This window comes from Macaca mulatta, chromosome X, assembly GCF_049350105.2.
Source record: "Macaca mulatta isolate MMU2019108-1 chromosome X, T2T-MMU8v2.0, whole genome shotgun sequence".
Classification (NCBI taxonomy): domain Eukaryota; kingdom Metazoa; phylum Chordata; class Mammalia; order Primates; family Cercopithecidae; genus Macaca; species Macaca mulatta.
Genome location: NC_133426.1, coordinates 48,204,414 through 48,222,439, shown reverse-complemented (window position 1 = coordinate 48,222,439; position 18,026 = coordinate 48,204,414). Strand labels below are relative to the sequence as shown.

Here is an 18,026-nt window from a genome sequence, read left to right as displayed (position 1 = left end):
AAATTTTTCCTGTTGCCAAAATGGCAAGAAGAGACCTCACTTTCCTTAGAGCATATCCTTGAGAAAATTTGTATTTGTAAATTCTTCCTTTGATCTGTAAGCCTCTGGCCATCCTAGAACCCAAGAGGGTCTTGAACTTGAACTCCAGGCCTCAAGTGATCCTCCAGCCTCAGCCTCCCAAAGTGTTGGGATTACAGGTGTAAGCCATCAAGCCCAGTCCCTAGAAATGTCTTTCTTCAGGGCCTTGGAGCCGTCTCTTTCAAATGTGAACATTGAGGAAGATGATGTCCTTGTCTCCCTGTCGCCAGGGGAGTTTAGCCTAGGTGCCTTGCTCCAAGCTGTAAGCACCTGCTTGTCATAGAGATATGAGTTTTATTTTTCCTTCAGATAAAGGCAATTAACTAACACAGGTGGGTACTCTAATTACTTGGTGAACTTAGGACTTGCCTGGGAGTATTTAGTTTTCACCCTTGGCTGCTGCTGTACAACCAGGCCAATTCACTACATACCTGGACTTTCTGGTTTTTCCTACCACGTTTTTGTTTGTTTGCTTGTTTTTTGTTGTCTTGTTTTTGAGACGGAGTCTTGCTCTGTCACTCAGGCTGAAGTGTAGTGGTGTGATCTCAGCTCACTGCAACCTCTGCCTCCCAGGGTAAAGTGATTCTCCTACCTCAGCCTTCTGAGTAGCTGGGATTATAGGCGTGAGCCACCACGCCTGGCCTCTGCTACCACTTTTGGGTTGTATGAAATACTACACTTCAAAGTGTGGGATCTGGCTTCCCAGACAGCTGCCAAAGGGGCAGGTGATGCAATCTGGAAGTGTAGGGGAGTTCATGTGCGTGGGGTAAATTTTGACCAATAAGAAAATAGCCAGGAGTGAGAGACAGGTAGTAAATTCCCTCTCCTCTCCTCTCCCCATGCCCTGTTCCAAGCATGGTTTCTCAGTATAGTCTGTCTAGAGGTGTCCTGTATGGCCCAAAACCTGTTTCCTTGGGAACCTGAGCTAAAACAATGGGAATTCACACACCCGAAGACAGTGTTAAGTGTTGTGGAGGACCCAGATCTGGACAGAGGAAAATCACCCCAATAAGGAAACGGACAATTTGAGGATTTGGAATAGAGGGATGGATGGATTAGAAGAACCAGTAGTAGAATAGCTTATGGGTAATATTTTAGGAGAAAAGGCAGTTCTGGTGATTTTTGCAGTGAACTGCTCAGCTCTGTAAAATGTATACTTCCTTTCTTTCCATCAGTCTCCCCTATGAAATCGTCCATAAAGTGTCCTTTTATAACTATCTATTGCCTGTGGGGTGAATTTTCTTTTTTTGTTTTTCTTTTTATTTAGAGATAGAGTCTCTGTCCACCAGGCTGGGTATGTAGTGGTGCCACCTTGGCTCACTGCAATCTCTGCCTCCCGATTCAAATGATCCTCCCGCCTGAGCTGCCCTAGTAGCTGTGACTACAGGTGCGCATCACCAATGCCCAGCTAACTTTTTTTTTTTTTGGATTTTTAGTAGAGATGGGGTTTCACCATCTTGGCCAGGCTGGTCTTGAACTCCTGACCTCAGGTGATCCACACGCCTAAGTCTCCCAAAGTGCTAGGATTACAGGTGTGAGCCACAACACCCAGCCTCTTAGATTTCTTTTGGAGAATAAAACAGATTGAGTCTTGTGCCAAAATACAGGGAAAGGTGCACCCAAACAGGTAACAAAGTATTATATACAATAATAGATAGGGTTTCTACATACCAATATTAACCATTTAGAAAACCAAATTGAGAAAAATCACACTTATATTGTGACAAAAATACATAAAATATCTAAAACCAGATTATTGGAGCAAGATGGCAGATAGATCCCGTGCCCCACTCAACATTCCATCGAATTGGGAAGAAAATGTTTTCAAGGGTCAATTCTTAACAGTAGAGGAAAATAAGAAAATGTGTCAGTGGTCCACCAGATATATGGAGGCATTCTTGGGAGATAGAGTAGGTGGGATCAGACTGATAGAGAAAGCCAAGGAGAGAAGACCACAGCTCAAATCACTGTAGGCAAGAGATGCTTTTTGTTTTTTGAGACAGAGACTTATTCTGTCACCCAGGCTGGAGTGCAGTGGCATGATCTCATCTCACTGCATGCTCTGTCTCCCGGGTCCAAGTGATTCTCCCGCCTCAGCCCCCGCAGTAACTGGAATTCACAGGTGGCCCCCACCATGGCAAGCTAATTTTTGTATTTTTAGTAGAGACAGGGGTTTCACCATATTGGCCAGGCTAGTATCGAACTCCTGACATCAAGTGATCTGCCTGCCTTGGCCTCCCGAACTGCTGGGATTACAGCGTGAGTCACTGCGTCCGGCCAAGAGATGCTCTTTGTAACAAAGCTTCTGAAAAACTCCAAACCCAGAATCAACAAAAAAACAGGGAGCTGGAAAGGGCCTTAGGATAATCATCAGGTAGGTTAATTTAAAAGTTCATTTGAAGCATCTGAATCAGCCAGATTCCCCTCCAACATCACCAATAGATTGCCTGGCAGTAGCCACTTTTGCCTCTAAGATGATACTCTGATAATCGTTCATTAAAGAAAGTGAAGGCCTGGCGAGGTGGCTCATACTTGTCATCCCAGCACTTTGGAAGGCTGAGGCAGAAGGATTGCCTGAATCCAGTATATAGAGACCAGCCTGGGCAACCTAGTGGGATCCTGTCTCTGCAGAAAATACAAAAATTAGCTGGGTATGGTGGTGTGTGCCTGTAGTCCCAGCTAGTTCGGAAGCTGAAGTGGGAGAATCCCTTGAGCCTGGGATATCGAGGCTGCAGTGAGCTGAAATTGCAGCACTGCACTCCAGCCTGGGAGACAAGAGTGTGATCCTGTCTCAAAAAATAACACAAAAAAGTAATGCATCACTGGGCATGGTGGCTCATGCCTGTAATCCCAGCACTTTGGGAGGCTGAGGCCAGGGAATCATGAGTTCAGCAGATTGAGACCATCCTGGCTAACACGGTGAAACCCAACCTCTACTAAAAATACAAAAATTAGCTGGGCATGGTGGCAGGCGCCTGTATTCCTGGTGATTCGGGAGGCTGAGGCAGGAGAATCACTTGAACCTGGCAGGCGGAGGTTGCAGTGAGCCAAGATCTCACCACTACACTCCAGCCTGGGCGACACAGCGAGACTCTGTCTCAAAAAAAAAAAAAAAGTTATGTATCAGAACTTGAGGTAACTTCAGCCCTTCACAGTAATAATAAAGCAGAGAAACACATTTGTGGAGAGAGGACCATGTTCACTCTTTATCCATCCATAATAGACAGATAGTCAGGAGCTTTATATAACCAAGGAACCTAAGGAAAAATATTCCGTCATGACTCACAATCTTCCAGCCACCCCTCCTTGCACCTGTCTTGTGGGCTGGGGGACCCAGCTTATGGATTCCATCTTCCCAGGGAGAAAGAAAAATCAAATCCTTCAGTATCTCTCCTAGGGTATCCTCTCCTCTATTTGCCTGGAGGATAAGGCTCTTGATATCTAGTAGTCGAATGTTACATTTGCATAATATAGAACTATATTGGAATAAAAGAGAATTTGTTTCCTCTGAGACACAGGTAGAGGTACGTCCACACTGACCCGGGTGGCAGCCACCTCTTCCTGCAGTGCCAGGCAGGACATGCTCACAGATCTGGGAAACCTCTGCTGCTCCTGGAGCCCCACAACCTCCTTCCTGGCACCCTGTCCCTCTAGTGGTTGTGGCAGCCCACACATGGCCTTGGTCTCCCCTGTTTCCTTGCCTGCCCCTCTTCTGCCCACCCTGCATATCTCTGTCTCCCACTGTCCCCACTATGACCACGATTGCCTCTCTCTCCCTGCACTCTCTCTCTCCTACGGCTCCTTGTCTTGGGAAAATGAACCCACAGCCTCTACCTTGCGAATGGGGACAGAACCCCGGGCTTGTTCAATTCTCCCTCCCTCCATCACACACATCTGTCCTCCTTAATGTTTCTGAAGTCAGTGAACTCCAAACTCAGCCCCTCCTGCCCCTGCCAGCTATAGGACCTGTGACAAGATGCCTACCATCTGTCTGGGACTCCGTCTCTCATCTATCATATAGGCATAATGATGATAGTGTCCTCCTTCCAAGGCTGGGGAGAACCAGGAGGCCAAGGTGATGGGCTATGGACTGCCAAAACAGCTCCAATCCTGCCTCCACCTGGGGCTGGTGTTTCAAGTCTGTTGCGTGTGAATGGAGCTTTAATGTCTCCATTCACACACAATGGTTTGTTCTAAAATAGATTCCCCTCTGCCCTTTCCTTCCCAACAACTGTTTCCCCTCTGCACCGTGCAGTGGTACCTGTGAGAAAGAACTGTCCCATTCCCCAATCATCGTCCCCACCCCAGCCCCCAGACCCTTGGTTGGTGAGACCCTTGATGGGCAGTCTCATGCTTCTGTCCAGGGGAATTTCCCACCATTGCTCCCCTGCATGGAGACTAAGTGGACTCTTCTATTCCCTGTCCATCACAGGGTCTACCGTGCACGCATCTTCCTCATTCCTCCACGTTCCCCAGATGACGATTTCATCTGTGTCTCCTCCCACATACTCCCAAATGGACCATCCCAGACCTTGAACTTGAAATTCGTTCAGAGAGCAAAGGCCAAGATGCCCAACCACCTGCTGCAGAATTCTGCTCCAGGAATTAAGTGTATGGTCTCTATCAAAATAAAAACTGGAGGCCAGGCACAGAGGCTCACACCTGAATCCTAGCACTTTAGGAGGCCAAGGTGGAAGGATCGCTTGAGCCCAGGAGTTCAAGGCTGCATTGAGCTATGATGATGCTACTGCACTCCAGCCTGGACAGAGGAAGACCCCATCTGTAGAAAAAACAGACAAACAAACAAACAGACAAAACCAACAACTGGAAACATCCTCCTCTAGAATGGTGGTCAGGAACATCTGCCTGCCTTCTTCCCTGATGTCTCTCCAGCACCTAGAACAGCGCTCAGCACGAGGATGCACTCATTAGGGTTTTGTTGAATAAATGACTCCTTTGATACAGCCATTCCACTTCTAAGAATCTTTCCTAATAAATATTCACACACTTGCAAAGAGCTGTGTGCACAATAATGGGAGAAGCAAACAACCGGGTAACGTTTGCAAATGTTTATTAACTGTCAGTAACTGATATAGGGGAATCGGATGAGGGGAGTACAGGCTGAAAAGAAAACAGGGTGTGGAGGGACTTGACCAGGACACATGGCAATAGGGAAATGCAGATGGGAGATACTTATAGTGGTACTTGGTGTGTGGGGTGTGTGTGTGTGTGTGTGTGTGTGTGTGTGTGTGGTGTGTAAATGCAGAGGAAAAATCTGAAATTAAACACTCAGACCTGCTGTCAATCGCCACATCTGGAGAGAGAGGAGGGAAGTGCTTTGCTATTCTATGCAGAGAATACCTGACAATACTTGTTTTCTGAGGTAGGTACATGGATACACAGACCAAAATATGCATTAAGTATGTCTTGCTCATCAATGAAAATGCTAATATCTAACAGAATGGCATACTGTAAGAAAATACAACGGAAATGCTAACAACGAAGTCTTGGCACACTAAGAAAAATGATGCTCAACTTTTCACTGTTGTAAACACTCGCTTTCACTTGCTATACACCTGATGACGAGGGGTCCGCAGCCATGCCCATGTTCTTGAAAGGTCACCAAATTCTGCTTCTCATCATGGGCATGTGTCATATCTCTGAGGCTGAGGCAAGAAGAGAGAAGGAAAGTAAGTGGCAGTGAGTTGCCACTGCCTGATAACTCAATCTCAACTCCTCCTGATGTGCAGACCCTGTACACTCCGATTCTGCCCTACCTCAGGACCTGCACACGCTTTCCACGGTTCCTCGAAGTGAACCATCTGCACATGCCACAGTAACTTCCTTGCCTGGTTTATCCATTTCTAGGCTAGAGGAAGGTGTGGCCCACGTATCAGGACTGACCTGGGGTTTGGGAACCCACAGCATCCTGGGTAGGGAGGAACCCTGGATATACAGGGCAGGGAGTAGAAAGAGCATGGGAAATCTCATCATTCAGCCTCAATGCTGTACCCTAGAAAATTATGAGAAGGGAATGATTCGGGGAACAAGTGACAAGATGGGATACTGGTACTGTAACAGAATAGCACATCTGCAGGGATGTGGTGGATGAGCTGAAAGTTCACTTACGGAGTTACTCGTCATCTTCCTCAGGGTCGCTGATCTCTTCATAAATCACCAACTGCTTTCTCTCACGCAGCCTGTGGGTCCAGGCATGTTTCCCCCTTTTGGGTCCTATAATGGAGAAGAGTTGGAAGATGAGGGTTGGGTAGGCTGGAGAGTGTTAGGTTCTGTTTTCTCCAAAAGTGGAGATGCCTCCCCTCTCCCAAGTGCCCATGGGTCTTCTTTTTCCAGTTTTTCACATTCTCTGGCTTAGAGAGGCTGAGACCTTAGACCCACACCAATACAGGCCAAATGCCAATTAAAGTTTTAGCTTCTGGCTCCTTCCGTTGTGAGGTTTAGATTCCCAACCTCTTCACTTACAGGAACATTCAACCATACCTCCTTTCGTTCTGCACATATTTGCTAAGGGCACACAGGCATACCTTGTTTTATTGCACCTCATTTTTATAGTGCTTCGCAGATAGTGCAACTTTTTGGGGGGAATTCTCACCAATTTTACACTTTTCAACTATTATTATGTCTGTTGTGATCTGTGATCTGTGAGCTTTGATATTATTATTGCAAATGTTTTTGTTGTTTTTTGGTCTTTTAAAGTAATTTTTGTTTTTTATTTTTGTGGGTACACAGTAGGTGTATATTCTTATGGGGTATGTAAGATGCTTTGACACAGGCATGCCATGCGTAATAATCACATCATGGAAAATAGGGTCTCCATGCCCTCAACCATTTATCCTTGTGTTACAAACAATCCATTTACACTCTTTTAGTTATTTTTAAATGTGTGATTAACTTATTATTGACTACAGTCACGCTGTTGTGTGTAAATGTTTTGGGGGTACCAGGAACTGCCCCTACAGAAGATGAGGAACGTAATTGATCAATGTTGTGTGTGTTCTGACTGCTCCATTGATGAGCTGTTCCCCATCTCTCCTCCTCTTGGGCCTCCCTATTTCCTGAGACACAGCAACACTGAAATTAGGATGATGAAGAACCCTACAATGGTGGCTATGTGTTCAAATGAAAGGAAGAGTCACATGTCTCTCACATTAAATCAGAAGCTAGAAATGGCCAAGGTTATTGAGGAAGGCCAAGATAGGCTGAAAGCTAGGCCTCTTGAACCAAACAGCCAAGCTGCTGAAATAGAGAAAAGTTGAGTGGTCAGGATAGAAGATGAAACCAGCCACAACATTCCCTTAAACCAAAGTCTAATTCAGAGCAAGACCCGAACTCTCTTCAAGTCCATGAAAGCTGAGAGGGTGACGAAGTTGCAAAAGAAATGTCGGATGCTAGCAGAGGTTGGTTCGTGAGATTTAAGGAAAGAAGCCGTCTCTGTAACATAAAAGTGCAAGGTGAAGCAGCAAACCCTGATGGAGAAGCTGAAGCAACCTATGCAGAAGATCTAGCTAAGATCACTGATAAAGGTGGCTACACTAAACAACAGATTTTCAATATAGATAAAATAGCCTTCTATTGGAAGGTGATGCCATCTAAAACTTTCATAGCTAGAGAGGATTGACTCTAACTTTGAAAGAAGTTCTACTGTGAGTAAAATGCTATCCAATAGCATCACATAGTACAGAGAAATCTTTCATGAAAGGGAGAGCTAATCAATGTGGCAAATTTCATTGTTGTCTTCTTTTAAGAAACTGCCACAGCCACTCCACCCTTCAGCAACCACCACCTTGATCAGCCAGCAGCCATCAACACCGAGGCAAGACCCTCCACCAGCAAAAAGAGTGTGACTCACTGAAGGCTCAGAAGATTGTTTGCATTTTTAACAACGAATTATTTTAAAATTAAGGTATGTACATTTTTACACATAACGCTATTGCACACTTAGTAGACTACACTATAGTGTAAACATAATGTTTTTATGCACTGTGAAACAAACAAAAAACAATGTGTGTGACCCACTTTATTGCAGTGGTCTGGAACGGAACCTGCAATATCTCTGAAGTACACATGTGTTGGGTATCAGGCATTGAGCTGACTAAGATATGATCCCAGGTAATCACAGATAAAATTGCTTGAGCACCTTTCACGTCATCGGGCTTCTAGATTTAATTTAATGCCTCCAAACAATTTATGAACTATGATTCTTTATTTCTATCTTACGGACTACGAATCTGGAACTGAGAAAATTTGGAAGACTTGCCCCAAGACACGTGGTTTTTTACAACTCCAGTCTGTGTCTCTGAAAGTCATCTCTAACATCTCATCTGGAGCTGGGTGAGCTCCTCAGCCCAGCCTGGACCCAGGCTTGTCTGGGATCCATGCCACGCACCCAGTCCACACACCTGAACATAGCCAGGGAAGCTATAGTGGTTGCTCCTGAATTGTTTCCTCTTACCAGATCTCTTGTTAATCTTCTCAGAGGTATTTGGTTTTCCCGGGGGGCACAGCTGTTTCCCATCATTTTGTGGGCCAGATGCTTCTGGTACTCCCTTTGAATCATGTCCTTCCTCTGCTGGCTTCTTGAGCATTATCTTTACAATGTGAAGGTCACAGATAAACAGTATCAGTGAAATTTCTATAGTGCTTTAGAGTTTACAAAGCGTCTTCACATGCATTACTTTAATCAATATTCTCAGCAACGCTGGGAGAGTTACACTTACCTAAATAAGGAGAAACTGGGAGGTTAGAAGTGAAAGGAATGGCCTAAATGAATGGGGCTTCCAGGGCTAGAATGCTTATCTTCACACTCTTTTAAGACTGACATTTGTGCAAACAGCAGAAATCTCCATGTAATTGAGAGTGTGGTATACAGAAGATTTGGAGAAAAATAGCATTCTAAGAATTCAAAAGGTCTACAAATGGAAGAGCTTCTATAAAATACAAGGGATCCCATAAAGGCTTGTAGTCAGTTGCTGGGAGTCTAAATGTAAATACGTAGCGAGGGGACAAAACACTGCTGGGAAAGATACTGTGGGGAGATGAATACAAGGAAGGGAGAGGGAAAGAAATGGTTTGCTGAAATTAATCTAGGCAGCAAACAAAGCAGTACCAGATATGGCATACCACCCTAGAGAGGCACCAACATTGAATGTGGAATTCAGTGAGATGGTACCCATACCAATTCTGGTTACATTGGGATATGTCACTGACCAACAATCTTAAGCTACTTTTTTCTTTGCTTTTCTTTTTTCTTTTTGAGACAAAGTATCGCTCTGTCACCAGGCTAGAGTGCAGTAGCGAGATCTCAGCTCACTGCAATCTCCCCCTCCCCCGGGTCAAGTGATTCCCCTGTCTTAGCCTCCTGAGTAGCTGGGACTACAGGCAGGCACTACCACGCCCCACTAAGTTTTGTATTTTTAGTAAAGATGAGGTTTCACCATGTTGGGCAGGATGCTATCTCTTGACCTCATGATCTGCCCACCTCGGCCTCCCAAAATGCTGGGATTACACTCGTGAGCCATCGGGCCTGGCCCTTAAGCTACTTTTTACTCAGCCTCCTCACTTATGAAATAGTGAACAATACATGTAAAATAGGCTAAGGGAAAGTACTCTCTGAGCTTGTAAATACTGTTTAAATGTAATAATAATAATAACAACAATTAACACCTTTCTGTTTACTTCTTTGAATTTGGTCTCCACACTGGCAACCCAACTCCCACATTCCTTTACCCTCTAAACCAGAGTTGAATCTGCACTTGTGGGATCACTCATTCAGGCACCTCCGAGGGATCCCCTGGGCTGGGATTGGGGCTTCCCAGATGCCCCAGGTGCAGACAAGGCCCTCAAGGAGCTCAAGGAGGGGCCAACAGTCAAAGCAATTCCTAAGCCATGCAAGCGGCCCTGGTAACAGAGGAGAGGCCAGCTGGTCCTTCCTGTTGCGAGAATGGGTGTCTCAACGGAAGCACCAGCAAGTCCTATGGGGTAAATCCCTAGTGAGCAACATCTGAACTTCATAAATAAATGCAAACGTGAATGAGCTTTAAATGGCTTGGAGCTCTGGATTAAACTACCCCTGCCACTCCGCCTCAGGAAAATTCTTTAACATCTCTGTACCATGATAGCCTCATTTCATTATTTTGCTGATAATTATGATCTATAACATGAACTATGATTCTTCACTTCCATTTCATGGACCAGGAATCTGGAGCTCAGAGAACTTAGAAGATTTGCGCCAAGTCACATGGCTTTTATAAACACTGAAGTGTGTGACTCATTATTATTTGGAGATAATAACAGACACAACATCATAGAGGTCTTCTCATGGATTCACTACATTACTTCATGTGAAGTTATTAAAATAGTATCTGGCATCACTATGAAAACAAAGGAAGTATTAAGAATCACAACTCAGTATTATTAAGCTGTCGATGCTACATCAGGTGTTGTGATAGACATGGGGAGAAGGAGGCAATGAGGGCATTTTTGATATTCTCCCACTCTTACCAGTGTTCACATCCGTGAAGGGACAAAGGTTCTCTGGTCCTTTGGATTTGAGAGATACTCACCTTCGGGATGATTCTCTGGAGCTTGCCAAAAGTCATCTGAGGACGTCCAACTGAAAGAGAATACATCAGCATTTTTCTTTGTTGGTAAAGATTTCCAAACTCTAGAGAGACTTCTGTTGCATGAGGGAATTCTGTAGCAGAGGGTTATGAGTCCACTCACTGTTGAGGAGTTATTTGAGATTTGCTTCTGAATTATGTTTAGTCATGGTTGGTGCATTTATCTGTGGCATCAATTCAGAATTTTCCATCTCATGGTTTATCAAATGGGGGTTAAACCCCATCACAGTCTCATCTTATGTCATTACGTATCTTTTACTTTTTCCCAAATAATTAAATTGATTAGTTGGGAATCTGAACTGTATCCACTCAAGATGTACAACAACTAAAAATCACTGTACACTTCAAATGGGTGAATCTTATGGTATGCATATTAAGCTGTTAAATGTGTGATGAACCATGGATGATTTAGTTCAGTGGCTCTGAAATATTTTCAGTATAAAGACACTCCTTTAATGTCAAAAACTTGGCAGATACTCAAGCACTGGATTGTCAGACCTCTTATAGTGATTGTGGGAGATGGTAGAATCTGGCCTGTTTAGTTGGGGAGTAATAGGTCTATTAGAGATGGTTTGGACATTCTGACCTTATCTTATGATTGCATTGTCAGTGCAGAAGAGCCAGTAAACACATATGTCCCCTTTATATTCCTGAAATGCACAAAGATCTCTACCTAAGGAGCTGTCTTTTTTTCACCCTATGTTATCTACGGTTTTAATAAAATACAGAGAAACAGCAATCTTCATTACATAATGTGTTCATCACCATTTCTCTTATGATATTTATCCAATATCTACATGCTGTTAATGAAACAATCACTGGAAGTTTTTGGCAAATCTACACTTTTAACATTTTCTTTTTTTTCACTTTTAATTTTTTTTTTTTTTTTTTTTTTTTGAGACGGAGTTTTGCTCTTGTGGCCTAGGCTGGAGTGCAATGATGCGATCTCAGCTCACCGCAACCTCCGTCTCCCAGGTTCAAGCGATTCTCCTGCCTCACCCTCCTTAGTCGCTGGGATTAGAGGCATGTGCCACCATGCCCGGCTAATTTTGTGCTTTTTTTTTTAGTAGAGACGGGGTTTCTCCATGTTGGTCAGGCTGGTCTCGGACTCCTGACCTCAGGTGATCTGCCCTCCTCGGCCTCCCAAAGTGCTGGGATTATAGGCGTGAACCACAGCGTCCGGCCTTAAAATTTTCTTAACTGTGCTTTGATTCATTAACAGTGTTTAGCAAGAACAACATGTCCTTTAAAAAAGAAATATTTCAAACACACAGAAAAGTATGGGGAATAATATTGAATTCAGTCGCATCTCAACATTACCCCATGACTATGTTAGATCTGATTTATTTATTCAGAATGTTAGAAACACTATTAACGGGCTGGGTGCAATAGTTCATGCCTGAAATCCCAGCACTTTGGGAGGCTGAGGAGGGTGGATCACTTGAGGTCAGGAGTTTGAGACCAGCCTGGCCAACACGGTGAAACCCCGTCTCTACTAAAAATACAAAAACTAGGTGGGCATGGTGGCCGGCGCCTGTAATCCCATCTACTCAGGAGGCTGAGACAGGAGAATCTCTTCAACCCAGGAGGCAGAGGTTGTAGTGGGCTGAGACTGTGCCACTGCACTCCAGCCTGGGCAACAAGAGCGAATCTCCGGTTCAAAAAACAAAACAAAACAAAACAAAACAAAAACAAAACAAAAACAAATAAAAACACTATCAATAAGTCATGACTGAAGCTGTCTGTGCAGCACTCACCAATCCATGCCCCCGCTCCTTCTCCATTTACAGCCAGTCTCCTCAATTTGATGGCTTTTTATTCACATTCATGTTTTATGCATTTTCCATTTGCTTATTATCCATAAATATTCATATTCTTGTTTTACATGTTTTATAATTTTATGAATGATCTCTGTAGTTAACTTTCTGTATGCAATTTTTTTTTTTCACTCAGCCCTGATGTGTATGAGGGAACAAATGCCTGAGGATCCTTCCCAGATAGCTGAGCTGAAAAGCAGTTGGGCTTCAGGAGACCCTTTCCAGCCCCTTCCCATCTACTCACCCTCATTCCTGCGGTTATGGTCATTATCAATATCATTCCCCTGGAAGTCTGTGGCCCGTTTATTACGCATGAAAGGTGGGAGGGTGACATTGAAACCTAGAAAGAAGCAAAATGTTTCTTTCTTAAGACGAACTTAGGCCTGGCATGGTGGCTCATGTCTGTAGTACCAGCACTTTGGGAGGCTGAGGCGGGAGGATTGCTTGAGGCCGGGAGTTCAAGACGAGCCTGGGTAACACAGAGAGACCCCCATATCTACAAAATATAAAATAAAATTAGTTGGGCATGGTGGCATGTGCCTGTAGCCTCAGCTACTCCATAGGCTGGGCAGGAGGATTGCTTGAGCCCTGGAGTTCGAGGCTGCATTGAGCTATGATTGCACTGCTATACTCTAGCCTAGGTAACAGTGAGACTCTGACTCCAAAAGAGAGAGAGAGAGAGAAGCCGAGAGAAGGATGGTAGGGTGGGAGATGTGCTGCGATGCCACAGAGACAGTTAGGCTCATCAGAAAAGACGCCTATGGGAGAGAAACGTGCAGGATCCAGGTATAAGCTCCACTGTGGCCAGCCCCTGTCCTCAGCCCTGACAGGATAGGAAGAGCAGAACACCCAGAAGCTGCCTCGCAATTTTTCCCTGCACAAAAGGAAAATGTGGGGTACTTTCTGCAGCCTAAGAACAAGACAATCCTAAGTCAAAAGAACAAAGCTGGAGGCATCACGCTACCTGACTTCAAACTATACTACAAGGCTACAGTAACCAAAACAGCACGGTACTGGTACCAAAACAGAGATATAGACCAATGGAACAGAACAGAGTCCTCAGAAATAATACCACACATCTACAGCCATTTGATCTTTGACAAACCTGAGAGAAACAAGAAATGGGGAAAGGATTCCTTATTTAATAAATGGTGCTGGGAAAATTGGCTAGCCATAAGTAGAAAGCTGAAACTGGATCCTTTCCTTACTCCTTATACGAAAATTAATTCAAGATGGATTAGAGACTTAAATGTTAGACCTAATACCATAAAAATCCTAGAGGAAAACCTAGGTAGTACCATTCAGGACATAGGCATGGGCAAAGACTTCATGTCTAAAACACCAAAAGCAACGGCAGCAAAAGCCAAAATTGACAAATGGGATCTCATTAAACTAAAGAGCTTCTGCACAGCAAAAGAAACTACCATCAGAGTGAACAGGCAACCTACAGAATGGGAGAAAATTTTTTCAATCTACTCATCTGACAAAGGGCTCATATCCAGAACCTACAAAGAACTCAAACACATTTACAAGAAAAAAACAAACAACCCCATCAAAAAGTGGGTGAAGGATATGAACAGACATTTCTCAAAAGAAGACATTCATACAGCCAACAGACACATGAAAAAATGCTCATCATCACTGGCCATCAGAGAAATGCAAATCAAAACCACAATGAGATACCATCTCACACCAGTTAGAATGGCGATCATTAAAAAGTCAGGAAACAACAGGTGCTGGAGAGGATGTGGAGAAATAGGAACACTTTTACACTGTTGGTGGGATTGTAAACTAGTTCAACCATTATGGAAAACAGTATGGCAATTCCTCAAGGATCTAGAACTAGATGTACCATATGACCCAGCCATCCCATTACTGGGCATATACCCAAAGGATTATAAATTATGCTGCTATAAAGACACATGCACACGTATGTTTATTGCAGCACTATTCACAATAGCAAAGACTTGGAATCAACCCAAATGTCCATCAGTGACAGATTGGATTAAGAAAATGTGGCACATATACACCATGGAATACTATGCAGCCATAAAAAAGGATGAGTTTGAGTCCTTTGTAGGGACTTGGATGCAGCTGGAATCCATCATTCTTAGCAAACTATCACAAGAACAGAAAACCAAACACCGCATGTTCTCACTCATAGGTGGGAACTGAACAATGAGATCACTCGGACTCAGGAAGGGGAACATCACACACCAGGGCCTATCATGGGGAGGGGGGAGGGGGGAGGGATTGCATTGGGAGTTATACCTGATGTAAATGACGAGTTGATGGGTGCAGCACAGCAACATGGCACAAGTATACATATGTAACAAACCTGCACGTTATGCACATGTACCCTACAACTTAAAGTATAATAATAATAAATAAATTAAAAAAAAAAAAAAGAACTAGGCAAAGCAGGAAAAGGGATGCTCATGTGTCCCCAGACTTGTCTGTACCTAGAACTTTCTGTTACCTAGTTTAGTCATGGCCTCATACTTTCTCTTCATATGCACACAGTTGATTTTCTCCGAGTATTTCATCTTTTCCCACTCTTTCTTAGAGAAGTATTTGGTAATACCAATGAAGGCCTAGGAAAAAAAAAAGAAAGAAATTCTGGCAGTGACTCAGCTAGGCATGTCTGCCATTCAGCTGGAGCCGCTTCCTGTGTGCTGGATCTGGGAAGTGGGGATGATAATCCATCCTGGTTGATGCCATGGCTAACTGAGAGAACATGGGGACCTTCCCTAGCTTCTCCCCTGCCACACAGTAAGACTTTAATGCTGCTGGCTGGCTCTCTTCCCACCTTGCAGAATGGACTGAGATTCACCAAATGCAGTGCACGGCCACAGACCTGTCTCCAGGGATGCTAGGTGATGACGGAGCGAAGATGGGATGCTCCCAGCGGTCCAGATCTCCCTGGGATCCTGCTCCTTTTCCCCAGTACCTCTGTCCTCCCCTCCTCAGAAATCTGGTCAGCCTACTCTATGCCCTGAACTACTGCTATGCCCCCTCCAGGTCACCTCACCATGCTTCTCTTCTCTGATGTTTTAGCATCATCCCTGGGTCTCTTTGCAAAGGCGTTGTCTCTGTTCATGGCACCGGGAGCAGTCTGACCTGCAAGAGAAACAGCCTGAGACTTTCCAGCCACAGCACCTTTGGTCCTGTAGAGGGAGAAATCTCTGAAGGCCGGCCACATTCAGTCACCTGGAATCAGGTGCTGCATTTCTCCATCCAGGGCTTATCTGTCCCTGAGTAAGGACATGGGGAGAAGTCAGATGAAAACAGGGAGCCAGGGGCTCTCTGGGAGAAGTACTGATTGGGGATGACAGGTTTCCTATGGGCAAAACAGCCTTGAGTCTTTGGGAGGGGGTTAGCTAATGTTGTTAGTAGTTTCCCTGGAGCTAGGCTTACCCTGGAAGATGTACAGACCCTTGTTGGGGAGGCAGGGACGTAACTGTATAATTTTATTGAGTGGGGGCGTTCTGACACCCCCACTCAATAAATGAAGGAAAGGAAGTGAGTCCCAGAGACAACGTGGTCTCTTTGGTGATGGATTTGATCAGGCAGAGGGATGGGGGGTTCTGTTCTGTTGAAGACAAACGACCTTCGCTAATATGAATGGATTTGGAAGCTATTACCGGGTTATTTGTAAATTATAAGAAGGAAGAGCCCGCCATCCCTTAGAGAGAATGTGGGGCATTTCAGGTTGCAGCAATTGACCAGGCACGGTTGCTCATGCCTGTAATCCCAGCATTTTGGGAGGCCGAGGCGTGCAGATCGCTTGAGCCCACAAGGTCAAGACCAGCCTGGGAAACATAGCAAAACTCCCATTTCTACAAAAAAAAAAAAAAAAAGCACAAAAAATTAGCTGGGGTTGGTGGCGCAAGCCTGTAACATCTCAGCACTTTGGCTGGCCAAGGTGGGAGGATCGCTTGAGCCCACGAGGTGGATACCAGCCTAGCCAACCTAGTGAAACCCTCTACAAAAAAAAATAATAATAAAAAGTATTAGTGGGGGTGAGGTGGTGCATGCCTGTAGTCCCGAGGCTGAGGTAAGAGGATCTCTGGAGCCCAGGAGGTCGAGGTCAGCCTGGCCAACACAGCAAAACCCCATTCCTACTAACAACAGTAACAAGAAAATAGCATGGGCAAGGTGGTTCCTGCCTGTAGTTCTGAGGCCGAGGTGGCAGGATTGCTTGAGGCCAGGAGGTCAATACCGACCTGGCCAACATAATGAAACCCCATCTCTAAAAAGAGTAAATAAATAAATATAAAAATAAAAATACCTACCAAAAAAAAACCTAGCAGGGGTGGAATGGCATACACCTGTAGACTTGAGGCCAAGGTGGGAGGATCGCTTGAGCCCAGGAGGTTGAGGCCAGCCTGGCCAACATAGTGAAACCCGGTTTCTACTAAAAGAAAAAAAAAAAAAAGAAAAAAAAGCGTGGGCAGGCTGGTGCCCTTCTGTAGTCCCGCGGCCAAGGCAGAAGGATTGCTTAAGCCCAGGTGGTCTAGGCCAGCCTGGCCAACACAGCAAAGCCGTCTGAACTAAAAAAGGAAAAATAAAAAATATTAGTGGGGGCGGGGTGGTGCGTGCCTGTAGTCCCGAGGCAGAGACAGGAGGACTGCTTGAGCCCAGGCGGTTGAGGCCAGCCTGGCCGACATGGCGAAACTGTCTCTACTAAAAAAAATGAAAAATAAAAAATATTAGTGGGGGCGGGGTGGTGCGTGCCTGTAGTCCCGAGGCAGAGACACGAGGATTGCTTGAGCCCTGCCGATTGAGGCCAGCCTGGCCAACATGGCGAAACTGTCTCTACTAAAAAAAAAATTAAAAAATAAAAAATACTAGTGAGGGCGGGGTGGTGCGTGCCTGTAGTCCCGAGGCCGAGGTGGGAGGATTACTTGAGCCCAGGCAGTCGAGGCCAGCCTGGCCGACATAACGAATCCCCGTCTCTACTAAAATACAAAAATGAAAAAATATTTCCAGGGGTGGGATGGCACAGGCCTGTAGGCGCGAGGCCGAGGCGGGAGGCTCCTCCATGATGATCGCCCTGAAAGGCATTAGTTGTCTTTCAGTCCTCAAGATTTTGGGAAGCCCAAGCACTTGAGGCCCCTACGGAGGCTTCCTCCTTTTCTATCTGCCCCCATTGGCCCATCTAGGGTGTCCCTTCAAGAGAACCTACCTCAGAGACAAAGCAGTGGTGGCGACGTCGGCAGCAGTTGGCGACAAAGTGTGGCTGGAGGAGGAGAAAATATTCTGTGATGTCACTGCCCCAGGATGATGGACCAATCAGGGCAGTCAGTGAACTCCATCTGGCCAATTAGAAGTCAGAACAGTAGGCGGGACAAGCCAAGCTGACGTGGGGTCTCTCAGTCCAGGCTCCAGGGACAGAACCTTCTCAAAGCGAGGGCAGAGACTCTGATTTTCCCGCCTAAAGCGTCCCCTGGGATTGGCTACTCCAAGTTCAGAGTACGCATGCTCTGAT

The 18,026-nt window shown here is 45.1% G+C and overlaps 1 protein-coding gene across 1 annotated transcript; it reads right to left on the bottom strand.

The window, feature by feature from the left end:
- Positions 1–6,211: 6,211 nt before the first annotated feature.
- Positions 6,212–17,794, bottom strand: LOC708657 (putative protein SSX6). The gene is made up of 7 exons (XM_077988674.1): positions 17,724–17,794; positions 15,567–15,655; positions 15,015–15,129; positions 12,780–12,875; positions 10,662–10,711; positions 8,552–8,687; positions 6,212–6,312 (listed from the first exon to the last, which is right to left on the bottom strand). The coding sequence occupies exons 2-7, from the start codon at positions 15,633–15,635 to the stop codon at positions 6,212–6,214; spliced, it is 567 nt and encodes a 188-aa protein (XP_077844800.1). The 5' UTR covers positions 15,636–15,655; positions 17,724–17,794.
- Between the last annotated feature and the right edge of the window lie 232 nt (positions 17,795–18,026).